General features: G+C 43.1%; 1 protein-coding gene across 8 annotated transcripts in view; it reads left to right on the forward strand.

Annotated features, from left to right (window-relative positions):
* Positions 1-7,165, forward strand: part of LOC147035661 (uncharacterized) — a 35,550-nt gene extending 28,385 nt beyond the window's left edge. For 4 of the 8 annotated variants that reach the window (XM_085846149.1, XM_085846160.1, XM_085846137.1 and 1 more), the window contains 2 exons: positions 162-245; positions 4,853-7,165. In XM_085846149.1, coding sequence (XP_085702275.1) covers positions 162-245; positions 4,853-5,041 — 273 coding nt within the window. In that variant the 3' untranslated portion in view covers positions 5,042-7,165. Of the gene's footprint in view, positions 1-161; positions 250-920; positions 1,108-4,852 lie in introns of those variants that run through there. The other 4 variants (XM_085846170.1, XM_085846179.1, XR_015049256.1 and 1 more) reach the window with 3 other exon arrangements.
* The last annotated feature ends 8,006 nt before the right edge of the window (positions 7,166-15,171 follow it).

Genomic DNA, 15,171 nt, shown 5'->3' on the forward strand with positions numbered 1-15,171 from the left:
GCACCAGTTTTATGCTTCATAATTAGCACACTATTAAGAAGCATAAATGAGTAGCTCCTTTCTATATTCTGCTCTGCTCATGATCTATTCTATCAATGCTGATATTTTATTCCATGTTGCTTGTCAATTTATTCAATATTATATTTGCATTTGCCTCGCAGGTATTACAACCAGTCCTTAGTGATCATATATTGGTGACTGAGAGTGAGCTGCCACAGCACAGCTGTGTCGCGAGTCAGCAATATGTGAGTACGTCATCGGTGCAGGTGTTGATCAATAACTCCATCTGCTAACATAGGAGTTAAAATTGAATTATGGATGATTGGATGATTATCAAATTACAAGTACAACGACCACCTTTCCTCATTACTAATTGTAGAATAGCTCACGTCATCTGATAAATTTCATTCAGGCAATCATTGACCTGACAGCAGCTGATGTACACGATATCTCTAAATCCATGCCTAATTTCTTCTGTGGTTGGGCGAGACAGACATTGATTGATTTCTACAATATGGGATGGGATTACAGTGCGAACTTTGTATCAAAATTCCACCAGGAGTTTAACGCCCAATCTGCTTGCAGCTGGAGATCACGCAAACCAGATGTTCACTTTTGTTTTGCTCATTTTTGAGGAGCCAGAATCGTCCTTGACGTTCCCATTACTGCAGCATATTGATACAGCATTCAATAAATTAAAATCGAACTGATTTATCATTGTAATGAATCTCCATTTTGCCTCTAAATTCCATGTCTTCCCTTGTTATATTGTGGGCAGCACATATGGCTGCAGGTAGCATCATTTATGGTGCTAATCCAGTGGCCCCTGTAGGTTAGAGCTGGAATTTGGCTTGGCCGTCGGCGATAGCTCGCCTATTCACACCGTGAAATCTTTAATATCCTCCAACTAATGCCAGCAGATGGGGCACCCAATTTAACATCCATCATGAGGACGCGGCACACACATTGAGGCCTCTCCCATGCCGTTTCATGCAGACGTCGAATCACTTGCCTACTGCAGTACCACTGCAAAGCTATGTCGGTACTGACTACAGTAGCGAGATATATGAAGTGTTTAGCTTGGGTGCAATAAATACATCTTGACCATTTTGTCTTATGCTGTGTCCACCATTCATTACATTTGTGCTTGTTAAATGTGTTTGCGGACATACTTGAGAACACTAAAAGAAGTCAACAAAACTGAGAGCAATTTGAAAGTTTTTAAAATGAAGACCCTTCAAGGTCATTGACATGTCCCATGATGAAGCTGAGTCTGCCTATCACTTGGCCATCGCAGACAGGTCGGTTGTCTCTGTCTTCTCCCGCCCCATTTCTGGTTTTGCACACTCTGCTCTTTCCGTGCTTTGTTCCCCCAACCCCAGGTTTCTGCTGGGTGCACACGGTCCACCAACATCCCACTTCTGGGGAAAGTCCCAAAATCCTCCCAAAATCCAAAATCATTGCTCACCTCCATTCATTCTTTTTATTTTCCTCCATTTGTGGAACCAACTTCCTCATTCTTCCCTCCATGACTTCAAGACAACTATTCACCACCATCTCAAATTATCCCCAATTCATTTCTGTGATCTTTTCTGCCCCCTGTTCCCCCACCCCCACCAATATTTCCAATTTTCCCTAACCTGGGAGTTTGCTTGTCTATCCATCCTGTCCACCCCCTGCATTTTCCTCTACCCCTCATTCCACATCCCTTGCTGTCCTTCTCCGTCTATCTTGTCCCTCAACCCTGCTGTGAGCGTCTTTCCCCTCTGTACCTCTGCTGTTGCTTTTGGTCTGTTGTGTCTTGATCCATTCTGTGTTCTAGCTTTTCCGTGATCCCTGATTTTGTATACAAAAAGAAAAAAAAGACACCTCGACAAGACATCCTTTATGATTGTCTCTACTCTGCACCATCATTATTCAAGATTAAAAAATACATTTGCAAAGTTAAAACAGAACAAAGTGATGTGTAGATTATCCCTGATTTGAGCATCCTCTGTCTTTCTCAACAAAATATCTGACCAAAAATATTCACAATCTCATCTTAGGAGACTTTTGTCTGATCACATTAAGGATCTTTTTTGAAATGAAAATGTCATGGTTCATGGAAGGACTGAATGACAGATGCCACCTGGCATCTTGAATGAATGAATGAAGGGAGAGCAGGATTGTGCAGAAGCTGGTAGACTGTTGCAAAGCTGGGAGAAAAGGGATTGGAGGATTGGAAAGAAGTGAGTTGTTCGTCTGGTTTTGGGAGATGAACTGGAAGGTTGGATGTTGAACTTCCATATTCTACCACACAAGCTACATTGATTGAAAATTTGGAAACTAACAAGTTGTCTGCAAAATGAATGCTCGGAGTGCTGCCCAGTGATGAAGTGCACTTGAGCAGTAAAACTGCCGCTACACTCGTATCAACACTGGAGACTAAAGACTTAGTAGAACTCCGTACCCCCCCCCCCCCCACACACACACAGTCTTGAGAAAAAGGACATGGTAAGGGTCTTTTAAATCATTGTTTTGTGTTTCCAATTAGGATCGATGTTTCTGAGCACAAACCATCATTTTGTCTCGATCTCTTTATTCCCCAGCCCTGAGAACTCAAGCGGAAAATCTGATCGGTCGAGCAACATTTTGCTGAAGTACTCCGAAACTAAACAAATAATAATAGTTCATCGCCTGCTGAGTGTCCGAAACAGCGTCTTTAAAAACACTAAGTTTCCTGTTTGGAATGATTTTCAATTTTGTTTGACTGCCAGACTTAAAGTTTAAAACAAAAAATAAATTCGCACCCTTGTCCGAAGGATTTTTTCTTATTGGTCAGTTTGGCATTTTTAATACGAAATAGGCAACGACAAGAAACGAACGGAACCCTTTAGTATTGCCCTTTAGAATTAAACACGGTGGTTACAAAGGTTGTGGTTCTTCATTTTTGATGGAGGGAAGGACATACCGAAATATCGAAGTGGCTTCACCACTTTAAAATTATCTCGCTCCTGTCTGCGCTGCACAATCAGGATTAATTCAGAGCCAAAGTACTGCTTAGCTCCAGGTTCGTTTTCCAGTTCATGTTCCGATTCGTGTTCCACAGTGTTCAAAATCTATCCATCGATATATTACTAAAACTCTCATCTTGTATATATGTATGTATGTATGTTCCCGAAATACAGCCAAAACGGTACACGATAAAACAAAAAATTTAGGGCCACCTTACTCACTATTCTCCTGCGGTGTGCAGTATCAAGTATCGTTCAAATCGGGCAACGAAAAAATTATTTAAAAATAAATTCCCGATTCAGTCAAGTACTCTTGGGGAGTATTTGATTAATGCAAACAACCTCAGCGGTATAGTTCGCTAGAGCTATCCTTTTTTTTTTTCTTTAAATGATTTTTTTATCAACCGCTGTCACAACGGGGACCCAACGTGTTCACGGGTCGTCTGGTATACAATAAAATTGAAACCAAGTTGTTCCTCGATCATCGACTGACGTCTGATTGTCAATTGCATTAAAGTATATACATTCTGTGTTCAGAATGGAAATTGATGTACAAAGGGTCCGCCACGGGACTACACTGAGTGTAAGTACACTTGTAATACATATTTCAGAGATTCAGTTCTGTGATGATGTGATGATGGGTGATGAGCTGTGCTCAGTTTCTGCCAGACGTAGCACTTTGCATTCAGGCCAAAGAGTTCAATTTTTATCTCATCAGCCCACAGCATCTTTTCCCTCCTGCTCTCAGAGTCTTTCACGTGCCTTTTTGCAAACTCCTGGTGTGCTGTCATGTGCCTTTTTCTCAAGAGTGCCTTCCGTTTGGCCACTCTCCCATAAAGCCTACATTTGTGAAGTGCTGCAGAGACTGTTGTCCTTCTGGCAGGTTCTCCCATCTCAGCCAAGGAACTCTGTAGTAGCTCTGTCAGAGTGGTCATTGGGTTCTTGGTCACCTCCCTGAAGTAGGTCCTTGCCTGTTTGGTCGGATGGCCAGCTCTTGTAAGAGTCTGAGTCGTTCCATATTCTTTCCATTTCCTAACGATGGAGCTCACTGTCACTGTGCTCTTGGGAACTTTCAACACTCCAGAAATTGTTTTATTCCTTTCCCCAGATCTATGTATTCCTCCTCACAATTATATACAGTATACAGACAGTTCCTTGGACTTCATGGTAGAGTTTCTGCTCTGACGTGCACCATCAACTGTGGGACCTCACATAGAAAGGTGCGTTTCTTTCTATATCATGTGCAATCAATTGAATTGGCCACAGGTGTCTCCATTCAGGTTGTCGAGACATCTCGAGGATCATCAAGGTAGATTGGATTCACCTGGGCTCAATTTGGAGAGTCGTAGCAAAGCGGTGAAATACTTATTGATGCAAGACATTTCAGCTTTCCATTTTTGTAAAGAATGATGAAAACACGTTTTCACTTTGTCATGATGGGGTATTTTGTGTAGATCAATGACAAAAAGTTTAAATTTGATCCATTTTAAAATGCAGGTTGTAACACAACAAGATGTGACAAAAGTCAAGGGGTGTAAATACTTTCTAAAGGCACCGTGTACGTACGTGACCAATTTACTCTCGGAATTTAACTTGTTTCGAGAGAAAACCATTCTCTCAGTTCATTGAAGTGATGTGTACTGTGAATGAGTGGTTTGAGGAGAAGGATGACATTTCTTTGAAGGGGTGATTTATCCAATCGTTTGGCTGTGATTTGGAAAATAACATGAATTGTTCTTGATCATGATGATGCAACAGTTATTATTGAGAATGAAATGTTAACATCATTGAGGTTTATGAGTACAAACAAGTTTATGTTTTTTATTACGTTTTCGATTACATAGTGCTTTCCTTGGCAGGCAAGTTCGACGGGAGATTTATCTTTTGAGGAACGACGCAAGATTGCAGCATGGATGGAGGTGTTTCAAAACATTGCGATTGCAAAGCAAAGTTTTTTCCGGTTTTTCAGAAAGTCTCCTCCATCTGACGCAACCATGCAGACAATACACAAGGCTTTTGTCGAAACCGGATCTATTTGTGACGTTTAATGGAGTTCATTGTGCCATTCCCTCTGCTTCTTCTGTGCCATATCACATTTGTACAACTCGAGACTTCAGATAACACGATTATTCACCCCAAAGCGCGGTGTTGTTTCGGTGTCAATAAAAGTTATTTCAACGATCGTTGAAATAAAAAAAATCCGACAGTTTGGTGCAATTGAAGTGGACCACAATCCTGAATACCACCCCGTTGAACCTTTGTTTAAAGCGAAGGACAGCACTGCAAAACTTGAGTTCTTGGAAGTATTATGATAGATGATTTGTTAAAATATATAATTACCATTAAATATAAATAAAATAAAGATTGTAAAACTTGTATAAATAAATTAATTCCTGAATTTTGCCGCCATTTTCCCCAGTGTCTATTGCATCACCCAATCTGCAAGATAGAGTAAAAAATATCTCGCTCCTCTGTGTGCTCGTGTGATCGGGACAAATTCAGAGACAAAGAATGTTAAATCGAAACATTTGTCTTTCTCTTCTTGTTCCGATTTGTATTCAACATATAACATTCAATTGAAACAAGCTGTTCTTCGATTATAAACTGATTAGACGGACAGACGGCCATGAACCAATTTCTTAACCCTGCTTTTCGCTTTGCGTGCTTGGGGTAAAAATAGGAATGTTACGATAAGTATCCCAAAGCCCGATACTTCGAGAAGTGGCTTGATCAAGGTTGGTTTGGAAGTTGATAGGGGGTGGAACCAAAACCAGTTTGGGGAGAGAGGGGGCAAGATCAAGGATGGCTTGAAAGATGAGGGCAGGATCAAGGCCACTTTTGGAGAGAGAGAGAGATTGGGACCAAGAGAGAGGAGGGGGTTGGACCAGTGGAGAAAGGATCCAGATCAAGGAAGACTAGGGTGGGATGAAGGGAGACTTGGGATGGAGGAATAGGGAGGGAAGGGTGAAATCAAGGGAGAGATAGTGGGATTAATGCTGTTTTATGAGATGCGGCGTTGAGGCCTTTTTAGAGGCGAGGGACCAAGATCCAGAAGTTGGCCAAAATAATTCAAGAGGAGATGGTACAGACTAAAGGTGAAGTGCAAATTATCCTTTCCATCGAAAGTGCTGCCAATGATATTCTTTGTTTCAAGAACTGTATTTCTTCATCGATGGAACTTTTAAATTGCGAAATAGTGCCTTTTTGAAGGTTTTGCCTTTTATTAGATATTATGCCACCTGCACTTTTCACTTTTGCTGTGGTGCTCATGGGCATTCTGTATCCCTCCCCTTTCCCCCCCATTTCCATGTCTAACCACCATGCGAAGTAAGGAGAAGCTGACATTTCAGGCAATAACCCTTCCTCTTTTGCTCCGACGATTAGGTTTATACCCGAAACGTCAGCCTCTCCTTGGTTGGCACGCTTCATTCAACATCCTGTTAATTTCATCATTTATTCTACCTGTCCGCCGATGCAGATCAACACTAGCCTTCACCAGCAAAACTAGTTGTTCATTCTTGTGAACCTTGTAGTCTTCCTTCCCTCTGTACTCACCCTCTCATTTATCCTTGTGTTTGCCATTCACTGAGCAATTTTGTAGAACATTGATTCACTGAGCAATTTTGATCCTGTTGGATTGGTACAATTCCCATCCCATTGTTGTCTTGGAGTTTGCAATTGCTCGTAACCGGCCACACTTTTATCGCCTGCCACACTACCTGTGCCCCTATTTGTCAGGGATCACCAGGTGCCACACAACACCGATACCAAAAAGGTAAGCGCTCCAAATCCCTGTTTCGATGTTCCCGTATTATGTACCTTTTTTGTGGAATTTTTTATTTGTGAATAGAAAGTATAGTTATAAGCTATAAAAGCTTTGAAGCAACTTTATGTAGTTCAAATTAAAGTTATTGCTACGAGGGGCAAACCTCCTGCTCTACGTTTTGCAGGCTAATCGGGTTGGCCCGTGGTACGGGTTCACGAGCAGCTCCAGTACATTTGTCCAATACGATCCCTCTTCAACTGTTTTCACATATTTTTTCAACCTGAGTTGATGTTTTTAAATTTTTAGGTCGACGTTTTATCCTCATTTTCTTTCCTTTTGCTTATTACAAATGTTTCTAAGTGTAATTGTTGCTGCTCGATTCATTAAATGCAAAGTTTCTAGTTTTGCACAGTTGTCTTCGTCCCTGCTCTGTTTCCTTGTCGTCGTCGTCGTGTGTGAATTTGATCAGACAGTGTTCAATGATTGTAGACCGAACAACACTATTGGTCCCAGAATTCGACCTTGAGGGACTCTGACCTCGAAAGGTAGATCACGAGGGAGAACATCCAAGGCAACCCACTGCTTCCAACCGCCCAGGGCAGCCGTGAGATTAATGGAGGGAGTGAAAGCTGTCATCATACCCGATAGGCAGGATGGGACCGTTAGCTGACATTTTGGAAAGTCAGGGAGGCTGATAAACGATCTAATACACAGGAGATGTCCATTGAGATGGTCCTGACCTTTCTTTGATGTTGAGGGAATCTGTCCATTGACATTATTCAAAGAAGCACCATATCCTTGGTGGAAAGACCAGGCAGAAGCCAACCCCCCTCACCCCTCACTCTCACTCTCAAAGCAACCATCCCACTCTTCTCCATCCAAGCCTCCCTCTCACCTCTCAAAAATTCCCCCCTCACCTTTCTCCCACCTTTCATCCCCCTCACTCTTCCTTCTCTAAGTTGCCCCCCCCTCTCATCCACCAATCTGCCTCCCTCCACTGCCCTCTCACCTCCATCTCTTCACTCCACCTCCTCAAATCCTCAACTGCCTTCTTCCTTGTCTCTTGTCCCCCCTCTCCCCCAGCACCACAGTGCCTTTTCTCCTCCTCATTCGGCCCCCTCCCCTCGCTATTCTGTAATACCCCACACTCTTTCATCAACCCTCCTTACCTCCCCCCCTCGTCCCTTGTCCTACCCTCCCCCTCCCCCTCCACCTCCTGCACCCAAAGCCTCCTCCCCTACCTCTTCATTAAAAGTGTGGACCTCAAATATCCGGGGGCCTTCGCTCAAACCTTTCAGATCTTTCCATACAGGTTGCCACTGACAAACCAGACATTATCTGCCTAACAGAAACTTTCCTCTCCCAAGACGTGTCTGACCCCCAAGTATCTCTCCCTGGTTACTCCCTCTTACGGTATGACAGACCTGAGCCTCGTCCTGGTGGAGGTGTTGCTCTCTTCATCAAAGACTCTATTCCTCACTCTTCATGCACTGCTCTCACTCCCCCACACCCCCAGGAATACCTCTGGCTTCGGCTTCCCCTCCACTCCCACCTCATGTTTATATGTGTACTGTACCGTCCACCGAACAGTGATGACTCCATCTACACCTCACTATCCGAAAACATGGACCATCTTCTATCTTTACCCAGTCGCACCCAACTGTCCCTGGACTCTGTATCCTTTTCTCCTGACAAGGTGGAGAGCTTGCTTTCAAACCTCGAGTCAGATTCTGCAACCGGTCCAGACGGCATCAGCCCACGTGTCCTCAAAGCCTGCTCTTCTGCTCTTGCTCACCCTCTCTCTGTTCTATTCACTCTCTCATTTACCCAAGGTCATCTGCCATCTGCTTGGAAATCTGCTAACATCACTGCCCTGCATAAAAAAGGTGCAAAAAGAGATCCCTGTAACTACAGACCAATCAGCCTTCTCCCAATCATCAGCAAGGTTATGGAATCCATCATCGCTTCAGACATGAAATCCTTCCTCTTCTCCAATGGCTTGATTTCCAATCATCAATTTGGTTTCAGACCAGGTCACTCTACCCTGGATATGCTGCTTCTGCTCTCCCATCAATGGATGGAGGTCCTCAATGCCAGACAGGAAATCCGAGCCGTATCCCTGGACATATCACGTGCTTTTGACACAGTCTGGCACCCTGCACTACTCACCAAACTCTCTTCCCATGGTATTCAAGGCCATCTCCACTCATGGCTCGCAGACTTCCTCTCCTATCGCAGTCAATGTGTGGCCCTAAATGGAGTTCTTTCATCCCCTCTTCCTGTGCAGGCTGGAGTTCCTCAAGGTAGCGTTCTGGGCCCTGTTCTTTTTCTGGTTTTCATCACTGATCTCTCGGACTCTCTGGAAAATCCTCTATTTCTCTTTGCCGACGACTCCACCCTCTGCCGTACCATCTGTCATCCCTCAGACCGGCAAGCAGCAGCTTCTTCACTCACTGCAGATCTGGATAAAATCACAAACTGGTCCAACACGTGGAACATGTCTTTCAATCCAGACAAATCTCACACTCTCACTATGTCTCTTCGAAAGGACCGTTTAGAAAACCCCCCATCCACTTTCTCAACAATCCTCTGGAAGAAGTCTTTTCTTTCAAGCTTCTGGGTCTCACTATCTGCCATGACCTTTCCTGGGAAAGTCACATTTCCAACCTCGCCTCAAAAGCCAGTCGCCGACTGGGAATCCTCCGTCGTGCTAAGTCCTTCCTCGGCCCTCTTGAGCTCCTGACCACTTACAAAGCTTTTGTCCGTAGCCTGATGGAGTACTGCTCTCCCCTCTGGGCTGGTGCTCCTGCCTCCCAGCTTTCTCGGATTCACGCTGTCGAAACCAGGGCTTTTAAGATCATCGGCATCTCCCGCAATGAAGCTGAGTCTTTGGGCCTCTCACTCAATCACCGCAGGTTGGTCGGTGGTCTTTTTGTCTTCTACCGACTCCTCTCCAGCCTTGCCCCCCCTGCTCTCTCTGCGATTTGTCCCCACCACATTTCCACAGGGCGCTCAAGGTCCGCCAACAACCCCCTTCTGGTAAAACTACCAAAATCACGAATCACTGCTCATCTTCACTCTTTCATTCCTCTTTTTTCCCGCCTTTGGAATAAACTTCCTCACTCTATTCTTTCCCATTCTTCCCTCCAGGTTTTCAAAACAGTTGTTCACCACCACCTCTTATCTTCCCCCATCCAAATCCTCGACCAAGGTATACAAAAAAAAAAAAAAGTTTGTGATTTTGGCAAGGTCTGAGGAGAAGTAAGAGGCTACTGCCTGTCTGTCGGAAGGATGAGAGATGTTATGGCAGAGAATGGAGTCATCAGCAACGAGATAGAGGATCGTCCAGAGTCAGTGAGATAATTGATGATGCTGTGCTGTGCCCCTATACCAGTACACTGGTACAGGAGCACAGCATTAGGAATAGGATGGAGCCGAGAACACGGCCTTGTCATACTCCAGCTTTGACAAGGAGAGGAGGAGAAGAAAGTATGAACTTTTCGGACAGTTACAACTCGCACATCATTTCCTCTGGTACAGCTGACACGGTCAATGCTTTGAGCACCTTTTTCTCCCAACAAAACAGTATGTTGACCATTGTTCAAAGGCTTCTCACACAGAGTGCATTGTTGATCAGTATTGTAGCCTGGTGTTGGCTTAGTGGTTAGGGTGGCTGGCTTGGGATCTTCAGGTCCTGAGTTTGAGCCCCGTTGGCTCCTGAATTAACACCAGGTGGGGTTAACTCAGTCTGTCATCCTTCTAAGGTTGTTGAAATGAGTACCAGTGTACTGCTGTCGGGGCACAACATCAGTAGCATAGTTGTGCCGCAACAAAATGAAAGCTACATGGCAGCCAAGCCGGCATATACAAGAAGAAGAAGTTGATTGGTATTCATCTCAACTTCGAATCTGAAAAGACAAAAATGAGTGATCAACATATGATCAGTTATCATATACTGCTGTTCATGGGTTATTGCTCAAAATAATAACATGAGATAACAAAATACCTTTTTATTGCATGGTGTAACATCTGTCGTCCGCTTGATCTTCGACATACAAATTACATAAAGTTGATTTATATACCAGTGAAGCATCATCAGACAAACGTGATAGCATGGTTCCATATCCAGAGACTCCCTTGGGTAGTAAAAAGCATTCCCTAATATTTTTGAAGATTGCTATCTGGACACGAATCGAGTTCCTTCTCTCTCTTCAACAATTATCTTACATACGTCGTGGTCCACCTGTTTGAATGCATTCTTTAATCTCAATGTCTGATGGTCACTGATGGCCTGCGTTCCAAGCGGTCATTGTGTCGAATCAAACTGATTATATCTTGGCGCCCATTCTACAAAGCCAGGTTTTCTAAGCTAAACCTTGATAAGACTTCTGTGGGTCGGATTATGCAATGTTCATGTGTTCGCTAATATTGTTTAAATCTTACCTGTAATCTACTTTTTGTTGATCTTTTGGCCTACGTTGACCTCAAAAAATATTGGGTGGTTGAATTAATTGAGCTGATATGCAACTCCTCTTCAAATTTCAAGCCGATTGGATGAAAATTGACAATTTTAGAGATCTAGCCGATGTTGACCTTTTGACGTCGAAAACAATAAGCTACTTCCTTATGACCAACTCGACCATTTTCATGGGTTATTGCTCAAGACCAGACCAAACAATGTACTTGAAAAATTTTGATTTCACAAGTGGCAAACAGGTAAACAGACAGACAGGGGTGAAAACATAACCTCCGCCCACCTTTGGTTGCGGAGGTAAATGTTAGGTGTTGGGGGATGAGAAAGAATAATGAAAATAGGGATTGCATGATGCAAGGGGAAAATTGTGGAGCGCGTCACACAGGACAAGGATCTGGGCGCGGTGATTCATGCAGGGAGTAAGCAGGTAGCACAATGCCAGGTAGCTATAGGTAAAGCTAACAGAGTTTTTAGGTTGTATCCCGAGAGAGATTATTATAACTCGTCATAGGCATCACCGACCAGCCTTGTCCATGTTGTGGAATGTTGGCCGAGGCCCTCACTTGTTTTTTTCTTCCTCCACCTCAGGTGGAAGGAGGTTGTTTTCACCCGTCTGTCTGTCTGTTTGGTACTTGCGAAAATCGAAGATTTTTCAAGTATATTGCTTGGTTGCGTGCGTTATTCTGTTTGTCGTTACCCTCGCCGAAGGAGAGGGTATTGCATATGGGTTTGTTTGTTTGTCTGTTTGTTTGTTTGTCGGCACAGAACGTTCATGTTTTTCTCCGCAACCGCCTCTCGGATTGAGACGAAATTTTCACCATAGGCGATTACTCATGTGGACTGGTTTATTGATAATTTTGACGTCATAGGTCACGTGCTCTGGCAGCCATGTTGGAAAAACGGGAAAAACTTGGACCACCATTGCTTAAACCGCACCAAGGAAAAAAATTGAAACTTGACACACGGCACGTACTCCATGGGAAATGAGTGTGATTTTTTTATTATGACGTCATTGGTGCCTTCGTTATGACGTCAAAATGTATACGTAGAATGCTACATCTGATCAGTATGAAAATTTTTGAGGGTCATCTAGGGATAAAATGATCCACAGAGAAAAATTTGATGATGTCATCGGTCACGTGATTCGGCAGCCATATTGTGTAAAAAAAAAAACCTTCAAAAATATTCTCTGAAGTGGCTGAACAGATCAAGGTGAAACTTTACACTTATGACTGCCTATCCACGAGGAACAAAAGGTTCAGACATATGACGTCATAGGTCACATGCTTTGGCAGCCATATTAGATTTACCCTAAAAGCTATTAAAAAAATCATCTTCTCCAGAATGGCTTGGCAGATCGGGGGGAAACTTTACACAAATGTTGCCCAAGCCATGGATGTACAAGTTTGTTTAGGAATAATTGATCGGTCACATGGTTTGGCAGCCATATTGGATTGAAGAAAAATATTAAATAATATTTTCACTGAAACTGCTTAATCAATCAATGTGAAACTTCACAATTACGATCTCCTGGTGATGGGGAATATATATTTTAAATTTCAACTTGATTAGACACATGGCCTGGCAGCCAGAATTATTTAATATTTTTGATCTGGGTTCTTTTTTATTTTTTATTATTATTAATTTTCTTTTTAAAATAAGGCTCACTTGGCTGTGCCTGGATGTGTTTGAGGGTACAGGAGTAGCAGCTGAAATGTGAATCCTATCCAGGTTCCTCCTGATGACTTCATCTTTGCTTTTTTCTTGTTTTGGTTCCTGCTGTTGACTCCAATGCAGGACTGTATTGATTTGGTCTCACATTTGATTTTATTTTATTTTAATCCCATTCTGAATTCATTTGAATAATAATAATAGACATCATGGGTCATCAAGGTCAGGTGTCCGATCAAAGCGGGGTTGTATCAAAACGGGACGTCTTGCTGCCTTTATCACTGCCAGCAGTTAGGAAGTGGCAATTCCAGTTATGTCTCTTTTTAATTGCGGAACACACCAGTGCACAAACACCAAACAAAACGACACAAACACCACACAAAATCCTGGTGAGGGTCTGTAATCCCTGATTGCTCCTTTTCTTGTTTGTATTTGTTTGTTTGTTAGTTCACAATTTTATACCAATCTTCACGAAACTCAACACATGGTAGAGTTCATAAGAAGCAGGAAGGCGATTGTTTTTGAGGTCAAAAGGTCAACATAGGCCAGATTTCTAAAATCCTCTATTTTCATCCGAATTACTTGACATTTGAATAGGATTTGCATATCGGGTCACTGAATTCAACCACCAATTAATTTTGAGGTCAACTTCAGCCAAAAGTTCAACATCGGCCAAATTTCTGAAATTGTCAATTTTCATGAAATTTTGTGGACAGATTGGGTGTATGAGAAGGACGAACTGATTAGATTTTGGTGAAGATCCAGATCTGGATCCGGCTACTGGAATTTTTTTTTAAGTGATTCTTCACCATTGAGAGATATGGCCAACAACGATAGAAAGCACGATATCTCAAAAAGTGGTGGACAGATTTGGCCGATACTTGGTGGACACGTTGAGTTTGTGACAATGACGAACTGGTTAGATTTTTGGTGAAGATCTGGATCCGATAATTTTTTTTCAGTGATTCTTCACCATTGAGAGGTAGGGTGAAACGGTTGCGTTAACACTGTACAGGAATTTAGTAACACTACATCTGGAATATTGTACAGGTTTGGTCGCCCCATCTGAGGAAGGACATACAGTAGCTATGGAGACAGGAAGGACATCATGGAGAGGGTTCAGCCGAGGGCTACCAGATTGATTCTGGGGCTTCGGCCCGGATATAGGGACTGGCGATAACCAAAGATGCACCGGGTGTTGTTGTTGGTGGTGGTGGGGGGGGGAGGGTGGTGCCGGGCTTGTGGTGAACCTGCTACGAAGATATAACAATGAAGATTAAGGAAAGGAAACTTGATGCAGGAGGAGGCCATTTGGATTTGGTCCATCATGTCTGCGCGAAACCAACATCAGATCACATCCATCAAGCGGGCAACTCAATTTCATTAGGGTGGTGGGGGGCGAGAGGGGATGAGAAAAGTGAGGCAAGTACTTGGATATAACCAGGGTGTTACAATAAAACAGATTGGCAATACCCCTGGGTGCTCACCTGGTGGTGACTGGATAAGATAACCAGGGAGCCACTGGTCGGCATGGATGACCCACAAATATATATAATGGAGAAGAAAGTAAATACCTATGGATTTATTTTTGAATTCCATGAACAAACTTTGGTACATCATGGGTGATGAAGGTGGTGGTCAAGTTTCATTGAAATTGTGTGTGTAGATTCAGAGAAGAAAGCAAACACCTCTATTGAGGGGGGTATCCCCGCCTTATGGGGGATATTGGCAGGACCTGTTGCCTGCAGGTGGTTTGTTTGTGGACGAGTGATGGTTTCTGGGGGGGGGGGGGGGGAGGTGCAGCACAGGCACGATGGGCCGTATGACCTCCTTCCGTGCCGACTCTCCTCGTTTGTATCCTGAGCACAACAAACATAAATCTCCACCGCATACACCGGGAGTCACATCCACGGCTTATTTATACTTCATGCTCCGACAGTTTGAACCTTTTCGCTTTTTATTGCTTTTCGTTTTGATGGCAAGAGCCTCGAAAACGGCGGGAAGGGGGTAAAAGGGAGAAAGCACAAACCGAGCTAGTATTCTTTAAATTCATTACCGGATATTATAATTATTAAATATTATCATCTATTACTATTCTCTCTCTCTCTCTCGAACTGAAAAAAATAAGGAAGAGAAATAATTAAAATCTTTTCCTCTGACGGAGCTCGAATATTTCGCATGAACATTTGAAGAAGAAGAAGATTAAAAAGAAGAAGAAGAAGAAGAAGATTAAAAAGAAGAAGAAGAAGATTAAAAAAAGAAGAAGA

Source organism: Eptatretus burgeri, chromosome 1 (assembly GCF_056783735.1).
Source record: "Eptatretus burgeri isolate ZD-2024b chromosome 1, Ebu_testis_v1, whole genome shotgun sequence".
NCBI classification, from domain to species: Eukaryota; Metazoa; Chordata; class Myxini; order Myxiniformes; family Myxinidae; genus Eptatretus; species Eptatretus burgeri.